The sequence below is a fragment of the Pelmatolapia mariae genome, linkage group LG13 (genome assembly GCF_036321145.2).
Source record: "Pelmatolapia mariae isolate MD_Pm_ZW linkage group LG13, Pm_UMD_F_2, whole genome shotgun sequence".
NCBI lineage: Eukaryota > Metazoa > Chordata > Actinopteri > Cichliformes > Cichlidae > Pelmatolapia > Pelmatolapia mariae.
In genome coordinates, this window is record NC_086238.1 from 37,156,673 (window position 1) to 37,180,561 (window position 23,889).

At 43.3% G+C, this 23,889-nt stretch overlaps 1 protein-coding gene across 5 annotated transcripts in view; it reads left to right on the forward strand.

Annotated features, from left to right (window-relative positions):
- Window positions 1-23,889, forward strand: part of gbf1 (golgi brefeldin A resistant guanine nucleotide exchange factor 1) — an 86,258-nt gene that overhangs the window by 43,852 nt on the left and 18,517 nt on the right. For 2 of the 5 annotated variants that reach the window (XM_063491101.2, XM_063491102.2), the window contains exons 5-21: window positions 8,126-8,244; window positions 8,356-8,464; window positions 8,955-9,015; window positions 14,556-14,610; window positions 15,886-15,921; window positions 16,373-16,517; window positions 16,623-16,849; window positions 16,967-17,135; window positions 17,263-17,474; window positions 17,881-17,979; window positions 18,070-18,264; window positions 19,521-19,713; window positions 19,876-20,013; window positions 20,098-20,186; window positions 20,263-20,465; window positions 20,587-20,710; window positions 22,979-23,104. In XM_063491101.2, the coding sequence (XP_063347171.1) occupies window positions 8,126-8,244; window positions 8,356-8,464; window positions 8,955-9,015; window positions 14,556-14,610; window positions 15,886-15,921; window positions 16,373-16,517; window positions 16,623-16,849; window positions 16,967-17,135; window positions 17,263-17,474; window positions 17,881-17,979; window positions 18,070-18,264; window positions 19,521-19,713; window positions 19,876-20,013; window positions 20,098-20,186; window positions 20,263-20,465; window positions 20,587-20,710; window positions 22,979-23,104 (2,300 nt within the window). Of the gene's footprint in view, window positions 1-8,125; window positions 8,245-8,355; window positions 8,465-8,954; window positions 9,016-14,555; window positions 14,611-14,790; window positions 14,888-15,275; window positions 15,284-15,885; window positions 15,922-16,372; window positions 16,518-16,622; window positions 16,850-16,966; window positions 17,136-17,262; window positions 17,475-17,880; window positions 17,980-18,069; window positions 18,265-19,520; window positions 19,714-19,875; window positions 20,014-20,097; window positions 20,187-20,262; window positions 20,466-20,586; window positions 20,711-22,978; window positions 23,105-23,889 lie in introns of all 5 variants that reach the window. The other 3 variants (XM_063491103.2, XM_063491105.2, XM_063491104.2) reach the window with 2 other exon arrangements.

Consider the following 23,889-nt stretch of genomic DNA (forward strand, 5'->3'; position numbering starts at 1 on the left):
GTTCTGTCAGAGTGTTAATGTTGACAGGGCTGCATTGTTGCCTTGCTGGGATAGTCCTAATCCCCCCCCCACCGCTTATTAGTTAATGAATTGCTGCTCATGAGGATGGTGGGAAAGAAAAACAAGATGACTCAGCCACTCTGGTTTCAAAAACACTGGGGCTATTGCTCTGACAGGAGTCGGTGGTCGTAAGCTGTTTGTCCAAGCTTACGTTCAATAAAGGGCCACATCTGGTCACTAGAGCCACGGTTTGAAGCACGGTGTCGGTGGATGCTGTTTGAACATGTCTTCATAGTTGCTCATTTCACCAACAATCATTGCCACCACTTGTTGGATATCATGGCTTTATATCACCTTTATATCACCACTGAACATCTGGCAGTCATTGATTGGAGGAAAAATGCTCTAACTGTAGAACTACGTCAGTTTGTCCAGTTACCTTTGAGACTGGGGAACGGTGTACTGTGTAAAGTTGCTCTAAATCCTAAATGGTTCATGCAAGCAGAAACTCTGCACTTAATTCATGTCACAGTTTAGGATATTTATACACTGCTCATACCAGCAACACAGTGCATGTGTGTAGGGTTCCTACTAGGGCTGGGCCATATTATACGGTTCACAGTAATACCCGTGCAATGTTAGGCAACGATAAGAAAATGAAATATCGCGATAGAATATGGGTAAAACGCGCATGCGCAGTGCCTTTGTTTTCGTACGCACATGGCCAATTGTTGAGTGTGTCGCTACCCGATCCGTACCGGAAACCCGATCGGTACCCCGCATGCGCAAATCTTACGTCACTTCCTCTCTTTGCCAACATTGCGACATTCAATATGTTTGAATGATACGGTTAGCTTCCAGTTAGCTCCTAGCATTTCTCAACAGCTCTGCCTCCTTTTCGACTACCGGGACATTTAAACAGTGGATAATCCGTATACAAACAAATTCATGCTTTTCTCCTCAACAGAGAGCGTTCCCCGATTGAACAACAGCGCCGTAAAATAAGAAGAATGGCGCCTAATTACAGAGTTAATAATACAGACTTTGTAATGTGTCACATGAAGATTCATCAGCCAGATGAAGTGTTTACTGACAATTGACAGTGATAGCGGACATCATCATCACTATTCCAATCAATCCTCTCCTCACAGACAAGCATAAACACACTCGACTATCACTAAATCAAATTTAACACACGTTTGTAATGACGCTAATTCAGTTTACAATAGGGTTCATTCGCTCCGTCAGCAGGTGGCAGTATCCTCGTACATTGGGGAGTAAACTGCCATTAAACGAACAGAAGAAGAAGAAACCCCCTGCACATGCGCGGTAGGGATCGGGTAGACCCGATTTGTACGGTCCGACTTTGCACATGCGCAGTAAGGATCGGGGAGTCCTGATCCGTAACTATCTTTTTATTTTTCGTTTTTGTCTACATTATATTGAAATGTTTCATTATTGGAAACATTTTAAGAGATACTTATTATTCTTAACATCTTAACAGATACTCTGACCCGTAACTATCGTAAAACGCTTCGACCGGAAGTAGACACCTTTCGCACATGCGGGGTACCGATCGGGTTTCCGGTACGGATCGGGTAGTGACAGAGTGAAACGGATGAACCAGAATTGGTTTGTAAAAATGGTGCAACTTCAGTGATGTGGAACTGGTTTGGTGTTTGTCCGTCAGATACACAACAAAGCACATTTTTTTGTAGAACATGGAAGTGGGCCGTCGTTATAGAGATTGACAGACCACGTGACTTTCGCACATTGCATGCTGGGAACTCGTGGCAAAACAATCCAAGTACAGCATCAAACACAAGCATTTGCAGCACCGCAAAACGTTCATTCTCCGGTTCCAATACCTTCTTGGTTTTTCTTTGCCCCCGAACGAAGGAGAATAATGCCGGACCGTACAAAGACAGACTTGATGAAAAGTCAAAGAAAAGATACGAGGAAAAAATCAAAGGAGTGAAAGGGTTACACAGAGTGGACAAAAGACGTTAGCGTGCTGCCCAACTTTCTCCACGCTCATATTTATAATTATACGGTTCTTGGAGTGAGTGCATACACTCATGAAGTTTAGTAACTTCAGGTCACTGCAACAAGCCCAGGTACAGGACCTTGAAATGCACCGTGTAGAACGAAAGACCATCATACGTATCGTAAGTTTACCAGTCTCACAAATCGTCTTCATAAATACACATTCGTTAACCGTTTATTAATATAACCTTTGAGCTCAACGGTAATTAATTAGTAGTGGAAATAATTTCTAGTACGCATTACAGAAATGTAGCAGTGACAATAATATTGTATGCTGTAACAGTACTGGGCAATTAGTGATACAAAACAACTGTTTTATCCTGTGAATAAAAGTATATGTTTTTGTCAATGTACCGTGGTAATAACAGAAGCGAAACGCAATATTCTGTCAGGACAATTCACTATTTATGCACAACAAACAAAGGAGCATAGCGCGACAATTTCTGTTCAGCGCCAGACTTGCTTGTAACCTATATCACCAATTATGTTATGAAAAATGACGTATTAACTACTACAAAACACTGACCTTTGTGGGAATGCTTGGAGCAGACTGGGAAGTTATATTTGGTCTTTGAATGGCTGCAATCCAGGCCATCCGTCGGTTCTTTGTTACTTCGGAAACATGGCTCGAACAATTTCTCTTCAACGACGTAATCCGATAACAACCGATCTCTTTACCCGTCGGCTTCCTGTGGCTGTCATGCGACCGGCTATTGCAGTTAATAATACAACAGCTTCTTGCCATTTTTTGTGTTTCTTTTTATCGCTGTGTGACTGATTTCAATTGAAAGCCTGCGTGCGCTAGTACCTCTTGCCACGAGTTCCCAGAATCCTTTGCGGTTTTACCCCTGAATGACGTCACATTTTCAGTCTCTATTGCCGTATTTGTTGGACTAAGGTGCTCGTAAATCTGGGAGTAATCTGGGTCCTAAACTCCGCCCGCTTCAGCTCCCAAAGTCAAACGAACACTGCAGCATCACTGAGCGTTAAAAACTGTCTAAATTCTTTCATCTTTAATAAAACGATCAGCATTGCTTCTTTACCAGGTGTAACTATGAAGTTTAACATCCAGGCATCCATGAAAACAGAATTTATTACATTTAACGGAGTTAGAAGTTAGCAGGAAGCTAGCGGAAGTTAGCTCGCTAGTTACCTAAACATGATATAGCATGTTCTGACTAGGGATGGGTATCGTTTAGGTTTTATCCGATACCGGTGCCAAAACGGTACTTTTGAAACGGTGCCGGTGCTTAAACGGTGCTCGAACCGGTGCTTAAAGAATAAAGAACACAAACTTCGTCCAAAAAACTCTTGTGTTTTTATTTTTCCAGGCAATTTTTTTTAAGTAAAATGATAACAAAGTTAGCCCTTTCTGTCAATAAAACATAACTTCTTTGGTTGGAACCAGCGCTTAAACAATTGAAAACACAAACTTTGTCATGAATCCTGTGATGTTTAGCAGTTTTTTTGCAAGAAGATAATGATATTAGCCTTTTCTGGAGCTATACGGCATCGCTCTTGGCTGATGGCATGCCCAGCACAAGAGAAAACTCTTTCAGAAGGCGTTGATGAGGCTGGGACACACAAGTATTTTTCTGATAGGGCAGATAAATTGGGGAGTGTATCCCTCTTACTCCACCACCAGGCCACAGGGTCTTGTCCAGAGGTAATTCCTGGCAGTCTTTTGTATATTTGAAGCTCCTTCTGTACCTGCTCTGCGATTGAGGGGACTCTACCCGCTTGAGAAGCAGCCTGTTGAAGCTCTGTCTTCATCCTCAAACAACTTTTCTAAGGGTGACTTCTGGACCTTACTTAGCTGAAAAACAACAAAAAAAGATGTGTGAGGTTTGCAAAATAAATAAAGATCACTTTTAGAATGTAGTGGTTGTGTTAGAAAAAATCTGAAATTACATATTTTTCTGGCTTGTCCATGTCAGCATCATCCACCTCGCTGTGTGCTTTGGGGTCCTCAGTGGGAGGCTATGGACACACAGATAGTAAAAGAGCATTCCTTCAACATAGAAACTACATCATGATGCAAAAGGACAAGATTGTACACACACAATGAAAATACCTGTGCAACTGCTGCTGTGGCATTTGCAACTGCTGCCTTCTCCAACCTGTCCCAGATGTCAGTAGCTGCCTCACCACCTAGCCTGCCTTTAAATCGTGGGTCCATCATCGTGGCCTCCTTCAGAAATTTCTGAAGGTTTTCATCCTTTAAGTAAAACAAGATATAACATAGGAACTGATACTGAAAAAAGGTAACCCTATTTTTCATGCGCATTGATATTGTCTGCAAATACCTGATATCTTTTCTGCAGACTACCCCAGACTTTCTCTTTTATTGAAGAGGTGAAAACACTGTCTTCATCACATCGTCTGAAATGTGCCTCCAGCTTGGCCAGGATGGGGATGATTTGGCTGCATGTGGGTGACTTGTCACTTGACACACACATGGTTGATGTGTACAGGACTTGCATGCACTTAATAAACTCCTCTGCCTTGATTAAATCAGTGTGCGTGAACCTTTCTAGCCTGTTGAAAAATATTCACAATGTTAAAGGTAACTGACGTAATTTAGCTCTTGCAAGTGATCCTCATGTCATTCACTTACTTGTCCTTCTCCATAGGCTTCCTCAGCCGTAGATCCAGAGCAGCTGCCTGGATTGCATCAAACTGCTCCATAAATCTCTCCACCATTAGGAAGAGAGAATTCCAGCGCGTCTTAACGTCAAGAATTACATTGTGCTCTGGCAAATCTAAAGCACAGATAGACACAAACATATTTTAAATTACTATAAAAAAGGTAATATGAATAACAATACTTCTTGATATGTAACTGCATGCGCTACTTAGGATTCGCTGCTTTTCTCTGAGCACAGTTTTGCTCAAGGATGAACGTTTGAGCCACACCACAACTGAACGGATTTTGGCACACCAGCTGGAAACTGCAGGAATGTCATACACCTTTTGTGCGGCCAGGTTGAGGGTATGAGCAAAGCATCCCACTTTTAAAAAGTCCAATTTTTTCAAAGCAACATCCATGTTGCAGGCATTGTCTACAGTGGCAGCAATTATTTTCCCTCCCAAGTGAAATTGCTCCACAACACTTGATATTTCTTTAGCAACAACTGGACCTGTTTGTGACTCATAAACTGCTTCAGTGCTAAGCACATTCTGCTTCATTTTGCCTTTGTAGATGTAGTGAACAGTCACTGTGAGGAAATGGTCCTGAGCAATACTGGTCCATCCATCACAGGTGATAGCGACCTTGTTAACCTGTGCCAAATTCTGGATGAGGTTGCTTTTCTCCACACAATACCAAGCAGGTACAAGTGTGTTGGATAGATCATCCCTCGATGGGGGCTGATTCCTCGAATTAAGGGCAGTGGACATCTCCCTAATTTAAAAAAAAAAAACAAATTTATAAAAAGAAAGTGTTTTTGACTTGAAATTTAATTCTTTTTTTCAGATAAAATAAATAAAACATATAAACCAGTTCCCAGAATAAACAGAAAATACATTTGAATTTTCATTAATTTTTTTCTTCCAGATAAAAAATAAAAACATATAGCTCGCCCAAATATAGTTTACTTATAATATTTAGAGAAGACTTACAAAGCTAAGCAGCTATGAACATATTAACCTTTACAGTATTATACAGTCTATTTTTTTTATGTAAGAGTAATACAACATTTTTCACCTGAATGATGGTGACTCCACCGTTGAAAATGGATGGAGATCTTTGACTATAAATTTTGTCACTGCCCTATGAATTTCGTCCACTTTTTCTTTCGTCATTTTAGCCTTTTTGGCCAGGGTGAAGGGAGTATCTGCCATCAAACAAGAAGACAGCCGCATATAACTACGATGGTGTTTGCTAGTTCACCTTACATGCATTAATTTAATAACGTGGTTAGCTTACTCAACTTAAATTGCACACGAACAACATTAAGATACTCACCCAGAGAAGAACGGCTGCTGCTGCCATCATCATCATCAGTTATTATTTCTGCTACACTGGCAGGGCTAGGGGCCGGACTCTCCTCTTCGGGTTCTTGGATGTTGCTAACTCCGAGAACAGGCACCACACCCGCAGTAGATGTGCTCGGTGTGATGTCTTGCTGCAAGTTATCAAATGCGGTGCATTTCTCGGCTTTTAAAAAAACGCCATGCGACGCCATGTGTTTCATTAGATTTGAGGTGTTACCTCCTTTGCACATTATTACCTTTAAGCATTTGTTGCAGGCTGCTGAGTTTATATCTTTTGCTGTGAAGTACAGCCACACTCTCGAGCGCTTCAGCTTCGGCATTTTAGCTCTGCTCTAAAAAAAAACCCGTACGTACCTGGGCCCGCCTGCTATCCTTGGAAAGGAAGTGATTGGCTAGATTTCTCAGGGAAAAAAAGCACCGAAATGAAGCACCGAATTGTGCGCTGCTTTTCGGTCTGGTTACTACCGTTTATGTCAGAACCGGTTCCACAATGGCACCGGACACCGGTACCCATCCCTAGTTCTGACTGAGAGATTTCTGAAAAAATTGAAACGTACAGCTCTGCTATCACTTCCAACATAAATGAAGACAGAAACTAAACAGCAGTGACGTTTGTAGGGTTACTGAAGTTGGGCTAGCTGGTATATAATGATGTGCTACGTGATCGCTAGCGACACAGCTATGTTAGCATAACATAAACAGTGAAGCTGGAGGATGAACGCTAACACTTTTCCACTCGAGAAAAGTTAACGTGAGGGTTCCTGATGGTTAGAGACAAATGCAATCGCATGGCAGGAGAACAACTGAGATAATCCATCCACAATACGAGGTTAGTCATTAATATACTGCAACAACATGGGAATAGAGCAGCTGTGAGAGAATACAGCATTAATGAATCAATGGTACAGAAGTGGAGGAAGAAAGAAGAATGAGTTGAATAAAGTTTGATTTATCTGACTGCTTTGTTTCGCTTAGTGTGCCTTATAATCCCGTGCACCTTATGGTCCGAAAAATACGTGTTTGACTTTTTTGTTTGGCACACTGCAGTTTAATGTTGCAAAGCACCTCTTTTTAACTTCAGTGGATATTATACATGGTTATGCTCAGGATATGTCAGCCCATTTCTACTGGAAATGCCTTTTGGTTAAACTTTCAGCAAGGAATTTGCATTTGCACTGTTAAATGTTTATATAGCTTTAATGCACATAAAAAACAGCTTCTTGTTTAAGTAAAATAAATGGATGGGGTTTTTTTGCGCTAGTAAAGTTGTGGAGTTGTATTTTGTCTCGTATCAATTATATCGTCAGTTATATCGTTATCGCAAATTTTCAAATATATATCGTGATAAATATTTTTGGCCATATCGCCCTGCTCCAGTTCCTAATATAATGTGCTTTTTGAGTCTTAAGTATTGGAAGCCTCAGAGTTGAGACGGGAGGCCACATCAGTTCAACCAGTCAAGTCCTATAAAAATCTAAAAGCTTTTAAAATGATATATTACTGTTTCAGATTTAAACATTGTTTTTAATTAAGAAAAAAATCTGGTGAATGCAGTACCTACATGCCCACCAAAGGCAGCAGTCACTGACCTCACTGCAAATACATTATGGATGTGATGGTGGACAGCGCTCTAAGAGCTCCACAGAAGCAGGATTATTCCTGTTCTGTCAGCACATACCGGACCAGCTTCTTGAGCCTTCGGTGCAGGGTACACATGTGTGCCGTGGATTCACTGCATTATTTTAAAGCATTTTCAAACATATATATGACACTTTGCAGTGCTCTGTGCTATATCATTTTTTATATGCTTGTGGTGTCTGCCAGATGTTCTGCAGCAGCAAAAATAATAGTTGATTATTAATAAAGGAAATATCAAAACTGGCCATCATAAGTTTTGAGATGACTGAATCAAGTCTTCCTTTATTCAGCCAGCTGTGCGAAACCTCAAGATGAAGAGGAGACGATGTAGCATGAAGTCCAGTCGAGCTGGACCTCATCGATGAACACGTGTCTGAGAGTCAGTTTCTCTTCAGTGACGACAGTCTGACTCTTTGAGAACCTTCTGTTTGTTGTCTGTTGGCAGATGCTAGCCACGAGGCAGCAGCAGAGGCCATTGAGAACATGGCAGACGCCGTCACGCACGCTAGATTTGTAGGAACAGACCCGGCCAGTGATGAAGTTGTCCTTATGAAAATTCTACAGGTATGTCTCATTTGTTTGGTCAGCACTGTCACTGCCATTATAGTCTTTGAGTGTCTTAGAAGGTCATGAACCACAGTATGCATGTTAGTACAGTTGTACCTGCTGCTTCAGGTCCTGAGGACTTTGTTGCTGACACCAGTGGGAGCCCACCTGACCAACGAGTCTGTTTGTGAGATCATGCAGTCATGCTTCAGGATCTGCTTTGAGATGCGTCTAAGTGGTAAGTTTATTTGAAGCTAATTCGAGGAAGCATTGCATCCTTATTTGAAACAGTTTGATCGAGTTTTACTGGCATATTCCAGCAGCTCCTTCACAGCTTGTGTGTACGGCTCCTGTGATGCAGTGTTTTTTACATTTTACTTCATTTCATCCTTTAATGCCTGTGAAATGGTATTCAGACAGGCTGAGAGTGAAGAATAAAGCTAAAATAATAAGAATATTAAATGATTCTGACCCTGAGGACTCGACATTAAGTACAGTGTTTGTGTGAGATTAGCCTGACACTGATAACAGGAGACATTTTCACATCTTATTCATCTTGTTTGACGACCTGTTCTTTGGCTGTACCGATGTCTTCTGTGAGGTTCAACTAGTCCAGTCCTGTTATTTACATAAAAATATCAAATTATGTCTTAAACTGTCTCCTCCCAGAGGCGTCTCCTCTCTCTCACAGTTTTTGGTTCTCATGTCTCTAATGTCTGTGTGTGCAGAGCTCCTCAGGAAGACGGCTGAACATACACTGGTCGACATGGTGCAGCTATTATTCTCCAGGTAAATAAATGACAGGGTGGTTGTGTTGGTTGTTTGTTACAGATGGCAAGCTGACTGTCTTTAATATAAATGAGGAAGGTTGTAAGACAAACACTCTCGTTTTGGAACTTGTTAAAATAAATGTCCATTGTAAGTTTCAAACTGCCAGAGATACAGGTTACCACTACATGGCAGAATATTCAGAAGAGCCTGAATGAAAAGTGGATGCAGAGCTTTGTGAGCTGGGCCCTTTAGCTTTGGGCTCACTGACAGGCTTTGTATCCACATTAAATACATGATCACACGTTCAGTAAGATCTGTGAGAGAAATGCTTATTTTGTCTTAAATGTTTGTCTTTTGACCAGAACACTCACCCCAAGCTGTTGTTACCTCAGTCTGTTGCTTCCAATGTAAGATTCTGTATATGAAGTTTGCCAAGTTTATTCTGATAAAACTACATGAATATGAAAATTATCCTCTTAATTTTATGAACCCTCAGTAACAAAGATGGACACGGTGGTTCATCTTTAGTCACATCTGCTACGACCAGTTGTGGTGAGAGGAGGAAGACATGATGTGGAGGAGAACCAGAGATTATTAACAAGTTTGATTCAATGCAGAGAGGTCTGTTAACACATAGTGAGTGAAGAAGAAACACCCAGTGCATCATGGGAAGCCGCCAGCAGCCTACACCTATTGCAGTGTAACTAAGGGAGGATTCAGGGTCACCTGGTCCAGCCCTAACTACATGCTTTAGCAAAAAGGAAAGTTTGAATCTTCAAAGTAGAGATAGTGTCTGTCTCCTGAATCCAAACTGGAAGCTGGTTCCACAGAAGAGGGGCCTGAAAACTGAAGGCTCTGCCTCCCATTCTACTTTTAAATACTCTAGGAACAACATGTAAGCCTGCAGTGTGAGAGCGAAGTGCTCTAATAGGGTGATATGGTACTACAAGGTCATTAAGATAAGATGGGGCCTGATTATTTAAGACCTTGTATGTGAGGAGCAGGATTTTGAATTCAATTCTGGATTGGTCTTCCCCTGGTTAGGGGAAGAGGATTAGACCTCTGGAATCTCGGATACACAGCATCCAGACTATGACGGTAAAACAACTTGTAGCTCGGTGTTCCAGCATTTGGAAGAAGCAACTGCTAGCACAACTAGAGATCGATGAGGTATGGGGGGCCAGGATGTCAGGTCAGAGGGGAGATATCATCAACCCCATCCAGGATCGGGTACCAAGCCCCAAATACAACCCAAAGCCTGATGAGTGCGAGAGAGAGGGGGTCATTGCGAAGCTGGAAACTCGAACCCTCCATTGCCAATTACCAAGACTGTGTGAGGTACCCTGGAGCTCTGCTAGAAGATGTGAATGCAGCATAATGAACAATCCTTACTGCGACCATCATCAAGACTGAGAAGCTGATCTACACCGCTGCAGCAGTGATAACAGAGATGAACACCAGGAGCAGTATCCTCGTTGGAGGAGGAGACTAGAGGCCAAGATCGAGGCAGTGTGGAGGGAAGTTACCAAAATATCAGAGGTGCAGAAAGGTGCGATAAAGAAGGCGGTGACTAAGAAGTACAGGTAGCTGTCCACACCTGAGGCCGTGGAACCTGCCAGGCAAAGACTCACAGCCTTGGCCAGCTGCTTATAGAGGTAGAGAGATGGAAGACACAACCCATAACAACAATGCTCCATCCCCGAGGATCTCCTGCACCATCCAACTGCCCGCCAATAACCTGCCGTTCATAACGCACAGTTCAGCAGGACGTTTCATTGTTGAAGGATGGGATTAATGGCTCCAGGTGCCTGTGTTTGGACAGTTTCTGACATTTGGCATTAAACTGTGCTCAGATTTAACTGCAGGTGTGCTAACTGAGTATGTCTGTAAGAGAGTGTGTTTCAGTAATGATAATAACCTAAATAATGCTTAATAGTCTATGTCGCCAGGATGAGATTAGAGATGTTTTTTATTTGTCTTCAAGTTGGGAGATTCTTATGTTAGAACAGATACAAAGAAGTGTAAGTCCACCACAGCAGATACGTAACAAATACCAACACTAACTAGGAGTTGTAAGGCTAAGGTGTGTTGAAAAGATGCTCATTAGCAAAAGTTGTCTAGCCTTGGTCTAATCAAACTCCCCTCTTACTCACTCACAGCACCATCGTCCACACCATGTGTTTAGGAGTGCCAGTCACATGTGGTCACAGACAAAGGGATGAGCCACTTGAGCTGCATGCCGTATGATCTGCATATAGATAAAGCTGCTCTCTGATTCAGCAGCAATGTTCCAGCCCCCATAAATATTAAGCACACACACATCACGCACTGAGAGTTAGCATTGCCAGCAACGCCACATAGAAGCAATCAGCAAAAGCATGTCTGCTGATGTGAGTGAAACAGACTGCAGCTGGATAACAAACAGAGCTTAAATTAAAGGTGTGATTTGTTTCACCTCCTCCCTGATGTTGTGCATTCTTAACTAAGACTATTTGACATGGGGTTTGTCACAAAGCGCTAGCTTATCTTCCTTTCAGTGAAGTCCAGAATTAGTTTTTGCCGAGGTTGTTGCTGTTTGCTGCCAGTTCCTCCGAGCAGTCCAGTTGTTATTTGCTGCCAGGATTCTTGTGGCAGCTTGTTATCAAGTTTACTGTGTTAGCATAAATCTCACTAACAGACATTTCAGCACACGAGCAGGTGCAATGAATGAGTCTGGACTTTTACTCTATTGTTCTCATCCTGCGCTCTCTCACACACAGACACACACACGACTCGCAGCTCATTTCCCTCGTGTTCAGCCCCAGCCCCCCGCTTGTCCACAGACGCTAGATAATAGAGATGTGAGTCTGGGATGCCCTCCACCCTCACCCACCTCCATCAGAGAGTAATGAGCAGCAGCTCTGCTCAGTCTTAGATTGGCTGCTGAAAGTATTAAGCGTGTTAATCTGTTGGACCCACAGATCATCCAATAATCGTGCTTACAGAACAACACTCTATTAACGCTGAGCTAATGTCAGGAGAAGGCTGCTGGCTCGCACACAGTGTGTGTGTGTGTGTGTGTGTGTGTGTGTGTGTGTGTGTGTGTGTGAGTGTGTGTGTGCTTGGTTGTTGGTGAGCTCTAATCTCATAATTTTCTAGCGAAGCTTTAGCTTCACAGAAACCTGGTGACACACACTAACATACTCTGTATGTGATGCCTTACATTTGTGACTTGTGCTGAATGTGCTGAGACTCTTACAGTGATATTTCCTCTTAAGCAGCTTATGACAGGCTCTGTGTTTAGTGTTATATGTTTTTTCTTTTTGGGGGTTTTATTATTTATTATTGTACTTTTGTAGAGTTTTAATCAAAAAGTCATTGTTAGTGTTTTGTGAGAGTTAAGGCTGCCCTTTGGTTCAGGGTTAAAGCAGTGTCCTTGTATGAAAAAGTTACCACCTCTGGACCAGTATACAACAGTTATTTAAAGCCTCTGCCTAAATAAACAGGGAGGCGTGAACTTTTGGTGTTTGCACGTGTACATCGCGAACACACATACACGCTAATAAAGGAATGGCACAGAATTACTGCTGTGACTTCCAACAAATCAGTCACTGGACACTTTTCAAAGACTACCAGTCAAATTTGATTCAAAACAGCTTTAATTTGTTTTTCTTTGGCTCTGTCATGCAGACACATTACATTTGCTGTAATGAGTTGTTAACTGTAGAAAACAACCCCACCCCACCACCTCCACCACAGCAGGTACTTATGTATATTTGATTTGGCAGATTTTCCTTATTGGAAGCCTTTCCGGGATATTTGGAATTGAACCAGGGATTTTCCACTTGATCGGTGAATGTGTAAACCCAAACACTATGGAGCCACTCCACTGCACTCTTTAATAACTACATTTATTAGAATAGTTAAAGCTGTTTATAGTTTATCTTGTGACAAACTGTGATAAAAGCAGCCGTCGCTGCACAACAAAAAACAACAACGCTTTGCTGCTTGTTTTAGATCTGTGCTGAACATTGGTGTCAAGCATTGTCAGCGTGGCTGGCTGGTTTCACCATTCTGATGAATACGATGACGTTTACTGAGGTCCGTGGTTGATTTAGTACACGGGGAATCAACAGTCGCTGTACTGTGAAAAGATGGTTTGAGGAGAGTGAAGAGACTCTGAAGGATTACTGTGACAGCTGTGTGGGAAGTGCTTTGTTATAACCACTGGGAGGACATTGTTGATCTGGTGGTTTGCATAACAGACTGCATGAATTTTTGTGTGGATAGCGCTGTATCTGCCAGTACCGTACAGTGTTTCTCAAACAACAATCGTGGATAACTCCTGACATCGACGCTGCCCTTAAACAGAAAAAGAGGCTTCAGGTCAGAAACGAGGAAGAACTGAAGACTGTACAGAGACGCCTGACGAGACAAGGAAGATGAAGGAAAAACGATGTGGGATGGAGAACCAGCTGCAGGTGAACAGTGTTAGCAGAGTTTGCAGGGGTCATGGAAACATCTCTGGCTGCAAGGAAGTCGGTACTCAACCTGTAAGGGACACAAGCCTTTGATTCATCATCTTCCTGTCTTCCAGGTCTACTCACACTGCAGCTAAAGTCACCACCTCCACCACCTGGGGGCTGCCACACACACACACCTTAGCTCCTCTTTGGAACAACAGGTTAGGGTTTTCGAATCCCGACCAGGACGTGTGTCCAGTAAGACCCCCGGGCTAGGCCTCCTTCCTACCCAAGCCTATCTCAGAGTATGTGCAAGATATATAACTGAAGCCATAACAGCTCGAAAACTGCCTGGATTGTCACAGTCTGCATCAGGTGTTGACCAAGATGCACTGATGAGAAGTGGGATGCTGGAACAAGAAGGCAGAAGTGGAGAGGGGATGGGAATGCTACTAGTGTTTGAATGCTACTGCGCATGTAATCCCAGGGGAAGGGGTTAAATAAAGAGGATGTGGGTCTATGGTTGCTTCGAAAGTAGGGCTGCCACAAACTATTATTTTGATAGTCGACTAGTCACCGATTATTTTTGCGATTAGTCGACTAGTCAGATCATCATCCATTGGTCGTAAAACGTACAGCTTATTGCACCAGCAGCGTCTGCTCTTATATAACTATCATTAGCTTACAGCTTTAAGTGTTTAAGGTGCTAACTAAAAATAAAGACAAGATGATAGTTTATTACATTTTAATGAAATTTGCAGATTGTTTTGGTGGAGTTTAATAAACTCAGCCGTCTGCTCCTTGCTGTCTAAAATATAACAGGACACTGGAGTAAACTCTCCAGCATCTCACACTTCTGATAATCAGCTGTCTGCTTGACGTTTATTCAGCTGTGTAAAAACTATAACTTTATTTCTCAGCCAAACCGATTTACTCAGGAACAAATAAAATACTGAAAAAAGCCAAACAATAACATTTTTAAGTTATCTAAGTGACTTATATATCATGTTTAACCTGAGTAGCGAAAGATGGCGGGGGGTTTGAAAACGATTTGGTTGGTGATTTATGTCATAGACTGTAGATGGGATGTTTTAACATGTTCACGTCTTTTTACAGACTCCCCCAGTTCAAAGAGGAGGCCAAGAGTTATGTTGGTGCTAACATGAAGAAGGTAACATGGCTGAGACTGTGAATGTGTGCTGCTTGCTGTCATCATGCTTTCTCTTATTCTTTGTTAATCTTCTGAGTCTGTGGCCTCCCCCTGTGCTTGGATTCACTTTATTATTTGTAACTATTAGTTTTCTTTTCATGTTTCCTGTACTTGTATGTGTCCCTGTTTTCCTTCCCACAGACCCTACCTGTCATACTGGACACTCAGGATGTTATTTGTGCAGAGCAGCATAGAAACACAAGTCAGAGTAGGCTAGAGAGGGTACTGAACTGGCAGGGTTAGCATGGCTTCTTGGTGGGAGTGCATGAGCGCATGAGTGTTGAACATTGCTGGTTTTAAGGATGTAGTTGAATCAAACATCAGCATCTCAACATTTCTGCAGAGGCAGTATCCACCAGTGAGCAGCACAGTGGTGCTGCGGTGTAGACTGTAATTACAAGTACATTACATGTTGTAGTTGCACTAAGTGAGAACAAGAACAGTTAACAGTAGAACTAGTTCAGCATCTATCAGATGCTGCTGGTTTATTGTACTGTTAAAGATGACATTTGTGAGTCTGTTTGAATCCTTTGTACTGCTGGCTGCTCCTGCAACTTCTTATGGCAGTTTTTATCTAAAGCTCATTCTTACATTGCACCGGCTTTATGGGCAAAATCACTTTACAGATTTAAACGTGCAAATTTTTTTTTTTTAGATATTTAGTGTAATTAGAAGATCTATCACATGACTAAATATGAAGACACTTTGACCTTACAGGTAAATTCAATCACTGCAAAGCAGTTCCATAAGTCAGATGCAGGTTAAAGTAAACGGCTTCATTCAGTCAGCTGTGCTTTACTTCTGCTAAGCTCACCTTTATGAAAGCGTGTTGTGGTTCAGTCTGGACTGTCTGTGAATGTCCCTGCCTCTGAAGCACTGACTGGTACACCACTGTACACCATATACACAACAACACAACAATGACCCTTGTTTGTCCTTTGAGCTACTGGTTACGTGTCACGTCACATATGTGTATTAGATGCAGATTGGCGTGTTCCTAGAATTTTAGCACTTGTTGCTTCTTGCATGGTCTGCCTGTGCACTGACACATCTGTGCTGGCTGCTCTTGGTTACAGCCTACAGTGACTGTGCACTCTGATCCAGAGCACTGTTTGCACTCCTCCCATCGTGCATAGATGTGTATGCTCAGTTGTGTTATGTGTTGGTCCCACTTATCTGCTGATAATGTTATCCATCACTAATCACGGGCCTTGCCTGCTCCCCTTCTCTTCTGAGGCTTACAATATCTTGTGGAAAAACAAACGTGTGCAGGTAAGGAAGATTACTCTCAGTATTTAGGCTAGGCCAGTATATAGATTCTCTCCCAGTAACCTTTGGCTTACCCTCGCTACCTTAACCTCTTTTCCTTTACCTGTGACCTTGGCAAGATGGAGGCATGACATGACAAAAAAACACGAAGCAGGCCTGCAGATCCTGCTGGTCATTGTGTGACACATAGCAGTCTATGACTGTGTAATACTCACATTACATCTGGATTATCATACTTCACTTTAAATGATTGAATTCATTTGGGCTACACTGTCTCAGCTGTTGGATTTCATGTGCCAATATGTGTCCCAAGACATGCTACACGAGTCACGGTGCCTCTTGTGTATTACGAGTGTGTAAATGATCTGGATATAAATCTAAAGAGAAGTGAAACATTGTCATTGCTCAGTGATGATGGAGCAGCTGACTCAGTGAACCACTGTGTTTCCTCCAGCTGAAGATGCGTGCCGGTGGCATGAGCGAGTCATCTAAATGGAAGAAACAGAAACGTTCCCCGCGGCCGCCTCGGCACATGGTCCGTAGTTCCTCCGGACAGATGGAACCAAGCCAGCCCAGCACGCTCAACAACAACCTCTCGGGTGGGACACACACTGTTGTAATAATGGACTCACAGCCGTCTGTAAGCCCAGCTTGGCTTTCAGGTCTTTGGTGGAACGCTGTATGACTGGATCCTGTGTTCTCAGGTGGTGTCCCGTTCATGGAGGAGGGCTTGTCCAATCCCAGCCTTCCCGTCTCAGACAGCTCTGCCTCATCTATCTGTAGCCCAACAACCACTGACAGCGGCCTGGACACCTGCTCAAAAACTACTTCCAGGGAAGACCTTTCTGACCTGGATCAGTGCAGCTCTGCATCAACCGCTGGTGCAGCCATTGCGCTCACAGGGACTGAGTGTGGCTCTACAGATGCACAGGTGAACATGTTTCTAATGTCTCTTATTTACATTTTCAGCTGCGCGAGAGACATTGTATTTCCTGGGTTCTCCCTGTCCTTCTCCCTAATCTCTTGTGCTGCGCCTCTTTCTGTCTAGTTTGAGGGCCAGCAGGCTGAACCAGCCCCGTCAGCCTCAGTGGAGTCCATCCCTGAGGTTCTGGAGGACAAAGACTCCATTACAGAGCAGTCAGACAGTGCCTCTGTCCATGATATGGATTACGTCAACCCCAGAGGCGTCCGCTTCACACAGTCCACGCAAAGAGATGGTAGGATCCAGCTGAATTTAGGAAGAAGGGCAGAAGATAATCTGAGAGTTCCACATTTCTGTGATGCATAAAGAAAGCTGTAGAGTGGTTCTCTCTAACCTCTTGTCCCTTTGCCTCTTGTCTGTAGGAGCATCCCTCATCCCGTATGGCCTGCCGTGTCTCAGAGAGCTGTTTCGTTTCCTGATTTCACTGACCAACCCTCATGACCGCCACAACACTGATGCCATGATGCACATGGGCCTGCAGCTGCTGACTGTGGCCCTGGAATCAGCACACATCCCTAACTACCAGTCCTTATTAGTGCTGGTCAAAGACGAGCTCTGTCGACACCTGTTCCAGGTAAATTAAATGTAGATGATGTCATTGCTGCATGTTGAGTTGATGACAGTGAGGAGCAGTCCTCGTCAAACCTGCGGTCTTCTTTTGGTAACTCTGTGCTGATCTGAGTCTTTTCAGTGATTATTGGCTTTTTATTGAACTGAAGCCACTGTTCCAGGTTCCTTACTGAGATGGCTAAAAGTGTGTACCATATATTTGTGTTTCACTTTGTGCTAATGACAGACATGACTGGAGTGTTTTTAGGTTATAAACCCAGAGACCTGCTCTTAACCTTGTCGACTGATTTATCTGACCTCAGATGGACTGATTAGTTCTCTTTGTCGAGGCCTGAGTCCTCTGCAGGCCAGTACACTGGTGTAGTTATGAGGCCTGGTTTTGCTGATGAAGTACCTCATCTGTGTTCCAGCTGCTGAGTGTGGACCGTATGAACCTGTATGCTTCATCCATACGAGTTTGCTTCTTGCTCTTTGAAAGCATGAGAGGACACCTGAAGTTTCAGCTCGAGGTAGCTCTTCTCATTGATCCACACTCCTGTCATTCAGCTTTCATAGTGTTAGTCCCTGAGGACCTGATGGCCATGTCTCTGTTTGCTCAGATGTACCTGAAGAAACTCATAGACATCATCACTTCAGAGAACATTAAGATGCCTTACGAGATGAAGGAGGTGGCTCTGGAGGCACTGGTCCAGTTATGGAGGATCCCCAGTTTTGTCACTGAGCTCTACATTAACTATGACTGTGACTTTTACTGCTCCAACCTCTTTGAAGATCTCACCAAGCTGCTGTCTAAGGTAACCTGCCCTGAAAGGCTTGCTAGTGATGAACAGGCCCTGCTTACCTTTTTGTACTGAGGGCAGACTGCTGCAGTTGTATTTGAATGGCAAAATAATAGAAACCAGTTTTCTGTTAGAAGAGGTTTAGAGCGTCCTGCATTTCTTCTACTGCTGAGTGTTTTCTACAGAGGATGTTTGGCTCTGTTTAGACACCAATCACCACTTTTTATTGTAAAATATTAGTGTTTTTAGGTCATATGAACAACACACAGGTGATAACAGAAAGCAGATGCAGCTCATGTCTGTTTTTGATTTGCATTGATCTCCAAACCAGCTGTTTTCACTGCACCACCGTCCTGTTCCCCATCATCCATTGGAGATGTCAGCTGTTTTGGTTGCCGTGCAACAGTGATGTTGAATCAATGTGTAAACACAATCTCGAAAACTTGAGCTGTGTAAAATGTAAATAAAAACAACATGCACTAATCACATAAACTCATATGTTATTGACATGAGAACCATGTTTTGTGTGAGTCAGGACTGCAGAGAGCTGTCTCCCAACCAATCCTGTGTTTACAGCCTGACATTCCTTTCCCAAAGTCCTCCAGCCAGGCTCCTCAGCTTGCAGACAGTTAAAAGAAGAGAGGATGCTGCACAGTTGTACACATGTGGTCAAATAGTCCATCAACTTCAAAATGGCCTCAGACAAAGCTGCCAGAGATGATCCAAGCAAAGCAAGCAAGCAATTTATTTATATAGCACTTTCAGATCAGCCCCCAGCTGAACACAAAGTGCTGTACACTTGACATGCCAAAATGATACATTGAACATGTTAAAAAATAAGAAAAATAATAATATAAAATAAATAAAATATATATATAAAAATGATTATTAAAATGACATTAAAATAAATAAAACTAGCACAAATAGCAAAAACAATAATAAAATAGTATAAAAAATGATGATGAGAATTACATTTAAAACAATAAAATCAGCACATTAGATCAAAACAATAAAATCAGGGTCAGACTGTGTCATATGCCAAGGAGTAAAAATGGGTTTTAAGACGTGTTTTAAAAGTGGACAGACAGAAACAAAAGATCAGTCAGAACAGAGCCAAACATGTCCAATCGTAGCAATGATACAATTATAATACAGTATTCACAGGTAGTATTATGTGCCTGGACAATAGACCTTTAGACAATTGCAGGTTAATATTCTGTAGATTATAATGTGAGTATTATGTGAAAGTGCTTTTTCTTCTGTGGCGATAGAACGCGTTTCCAGTGTCGGGGCAGCTGTACACCACCCACCTCCTGTCACTGGAGGCCCTGCTCACAGTGATCGACAGCATCGAAGCTCACTGCCAGGCCAGGGTGCTGAGCAGCATAGCTCAGCAAGACCAAGCAGAGACTGTGCTGGCAGACGGAGAGGGTGCAGCCAAGGCTGAAACAGACTCTGCAGCTGGTATAAGCACACTTCTACAGATAACTTAATACCTCATAGATGCAGTTTGGGTGTCATTTTACTGTGTCTTTTTCACCTTTTTCACCTTTGTCATGTGAGTGAATAACACACATGCTGGACATGGACAGCTTCAGTAAAAACACATTTTCCTTCTGTTTTCAGATGTTAGTAGACTTGGCAGTACCAATGGTTTGAGTCCCTCGCAGCCTGAAAAGGCACCAGTGTATCCTCCAACCAGTGGACATCTAATGGCCGAGAAGATGAGACTGGGCAGACAGGATCAGGGAGACAGCGATCCTTGTGAGGCCTCTGTCTTCTCTAAAGTTTGTCTAAGCGCTGCATCCAAGCTGTTCAGCTGAAACTAACAGAAATTCTTTTCTCCAGCTGAGAAGAGAAGTCTGAAAAAGCCTCAGCGTTTCTTGTCCTGTTTACCTGATTCACACGAGTTAATGGAAATTAGAACCAAGAAAAAGGTATGTGCAATTCATTTAATGAGAGTAACTTAAAGAATAAGATCTGCTTGAGCAACGTTTCTTGCTGTGTGTCAAGCTGCTGATCACAGGCACGGAGCAGTTTAACCAGAAGCCCAAGAAAGGCATCCAGTTCCTCCAGGAAAAAGGCCTCCTTAGCAGCCCCATAGACAACAACCAGGTGGCCCAGTGGCTCAGAGAAAACCCCCGGCTGGACAAGAAAATGATTGGCGAGTACATCAGCGATCGGAAGAACACGGAACTCCTGGACTGCTTTGTGAAGTAGGCTTAGCATCCTTTCATTTTAACGTTTGCTCTTCACAGGTGGAGCCATGTGTGTTCAGCAACAATAATCATAATGCACCGTGTGAGCAAACAATAATCTGACTGGTTTCTTTTCCAGCACATTTGCCTTCCAGGGGCTTCGTATTGACGAGGCCCTGCGGCTCTACCTGGAGGCCTTCAGGTTACCTGGAGAGGCTCCTGTCATTCAGAGACTCCTGGAAACGTTCACAGACAACTGGCATGTAAGGACCATGTCCTACAGTTCATTATTACCGCTTTAACACAGCAGGATATCAGGCCACACATGGTCTAGGCTACGCTTGAGTACGAGATTAAGTTATTTCACTCTTAGTTTGAATACTAAAGCTAAAAGAAGTTTGGACACCTCTGCAAAGGTCATAATAAGAGCGTGATCAGAGATTAAACAGACCTGAGAATGAGCATCAGCTGACTGTTGTAGCAGGATCAGGTACAACAGTAATAATGTGATAATCCCACTGAGGTTTAGATTCCTATCAACCTCTCACATTAGGGCCAACAGGGGTTCAGGGGTTTGTGGATTGGGTTGTGGCCGAGAGCGGGTGGTGACCTGAAGGTCAGCGCTCGTGTGGAGAAGGAGCCTGAGCCTAGGATACAGAGCCTGGTATACTGGTTTCCCCCAGTTTGGCACCTGTATACTGGGACTTTCCCCAGTGGACGAGGAGGTTGCTTCCCTCCAGGTCAGGGAAGCAGGTACTGACTGTCATTTGCACTGATGCACCACTTCAGGTCCCACAAATAAAAAAGCTTTAACAGTGAGGCTGGAGACGTCATGTCACCTGGGTGGTCCGCTGGACCTCGCCCCTGGGTGGACAAGGTTCACCCTGAGTTTCTAAGGTCTCTGGATCTTGTAGGGCTGTCTTAGTTTTGCATGGAAGATGGGGACAGTGTCTCTGGTATGACTGGCCCTTTGCTGCAGGCACTCCCCAAGAGCTTGGTGTGCATTACCATTGGAGTCAGTCAGACTTGTTCCTGGTGAAAGTTGGACTGTGCTGCTCTTTGTCATTGATTCTGTTCATAGCATTGATGGATACAATCGCTCGGCACAGCCAAGTTGTGGAGGGGCTCTGGCCTTAGTATCACATCTCTGCTGTTCACAGGTGATGTGGTTGTCTTGGCCTGATAAGGCAGTAAACTGCAGGTAGTTGCAGTCAGTTTGCTGTCGTGGTCTTATTTGCAAGTGAAATGGAACAGTCACAGATTGTTGATCACAGATTGACGCAGTGTCTGCAGTGATGTGGACACTGCACTGGCCTGTTACGGTGAAAAGCCTGAAAACGAAGCTGCTGATTCTGTGGTCAGTGTATGCTCCTGCCCTCACATATGGCCACAGCCTGTGGGTACTGACTGAAAGAATGAGATCGCAGATATCATCTTCCTCTGTCATGTCTCGGCTCTCCCTCGGTTATTCTGAAAGGTTCAGTGTAGAGTCACTCATCTGACTGGGATGCTCCCAGTTTGAGTGTTTTGGGCACATCTTGCCTCAGGATGTCTCTGCTTAGGCTGCTCCGCCCGATATCTGACCCATTATAAGTGGACAGATGGATGTTGTGTAGTTTGATGTGTCCATCACAGCTTGCCTGAACAGTGTGCTTCAGTCACTGGAAGGACGGTGCATGTGTCTGAAAGCAGCTATGGGGGGAGTTCCTACAATAGTCTTCCAAGAACAGACCAACTGTTAAGTGGCAGCACGGTGCTGCAGGGAGAGGAGGCAGCCTATGGAGCCTATGCCAGCTGTCACAGGGCAAACGCAGGCATGCACCCGAACAGCTCGCCAGTGTGTTGCAGGGGCATCAAACAAAAGATTGATAATGTGGATTTACTATTATACTCTTTTATTCTATTGTTCTTTGGCTTAATAATGTTACCACTGGGAAGACTTGACTTATGTAATTATCTAGTGTCCCCTAATAGACCCTAACCCTAATCCCATTTATAATTTAATACTTTTGCTCGTTCCAACATACCTGGAAACAAACTCTGTACACATTCACATGTTTCCCAGTCTGATCACAACCAAGCGTGTTCATCAGAAGGTAACTCCACTTGTAAGAGACAGCACTCAGTATTGTGGTCAACCCTGCAGATTGTCTAGATTATAGCAGTGGGATGACGTAAGTGTCAAGACAGAGTCACATATAGAGTATGACAGGCAAAGGACAAACTCCACAGGGGAAACATTTGACGCCTCAAAATAGCAGGAGGAGCCATGTGACCTGGAAACTATTCCTAGTAATGTCCCTTTTTTTTAGGCCAGCCACACACAGGAGTAGGCTTTGAAAGAGAAGATGATTCATTCTAGGCAGTGACACTGTAAATGGGTTTTCCACTCTGTGGGGTCAGTGTGGTATCAGCTGAGAGGTCAGGTGAGTCTGGAGGTCAGAACAAGGGGAGTAGTTGTAGTGTGCCATAGAGACACAGCAGCCTCTGTTTGCTGAGTGATATTTGGTCCATGCTCTGTGTGTTTGTAGAAAGTCAACGGCTTTCCTTTCATGTGCAACGATGCCGGCTTCGCCCTGGCCTACGCTGTCATCATGTTGAACACTGACCAGCATAACCACAATGTCCGCAAGCAGAACATCCCCATGACCGTAGAGGTAAGTGATCACACACCTGTGTGTGGTTGTGAAGCATGAACTAGTCGTGCCAGTTTGTGTAAATGGACAGCAGTCATTTCCCCAACACTGGTCTGAAAGGATATGCCTCCATAGCACCAAGAACGGAGCTTTGAAATAAGATAACACGTATAAGAAGTGTTTGAGTTATCCCGAAAGCTCGGATTTATTATTATGTATTATTATGTCACCGGACAAAACGGCTCCAACAGGAGCGTCAAACAGGATATAAAAACAAAGAGCTCAGTAAGGAGCTTGAATCTAAAATGATGATTGTGTTTGAGAGTGTCACAGGGATTGTGGTTTGAACCTCTTTCTCATCAAACCAGGCTTAACTGCCAAAATGTAACCAAGCAACAATGGTAACATTGAGATGAACTACCAATGTGATGTACATGAATGGGAATCAAGATATATTCATGTGGTCTACTAATGATAATAATCTAACTCTAATGATCACAGCTATGCATCTGTTTACATTATATTGTCAAAATTCAGGTGTCCCAATCACTTCCATGGTCATAGGTGCATGAAGTCAAGCCTCTAGCTGCTGACTGCAGGGTCATATTGATAGGATGCCACCTGTGCAGCAACTGCAGTTGGGAAAGTTCCTCACTACTAAATAGTCCACAGTGAGCTGTTAATGCTATTATTATTAGAGTGTTAGGTAGAACCACACCTGAGGCGTGTAGTGTGCAGACGGCTTTCTGCAGAATCAGTTCCTACACACTGACAAACGTCATGTACTGCTGCACTCCAGGTGTTAG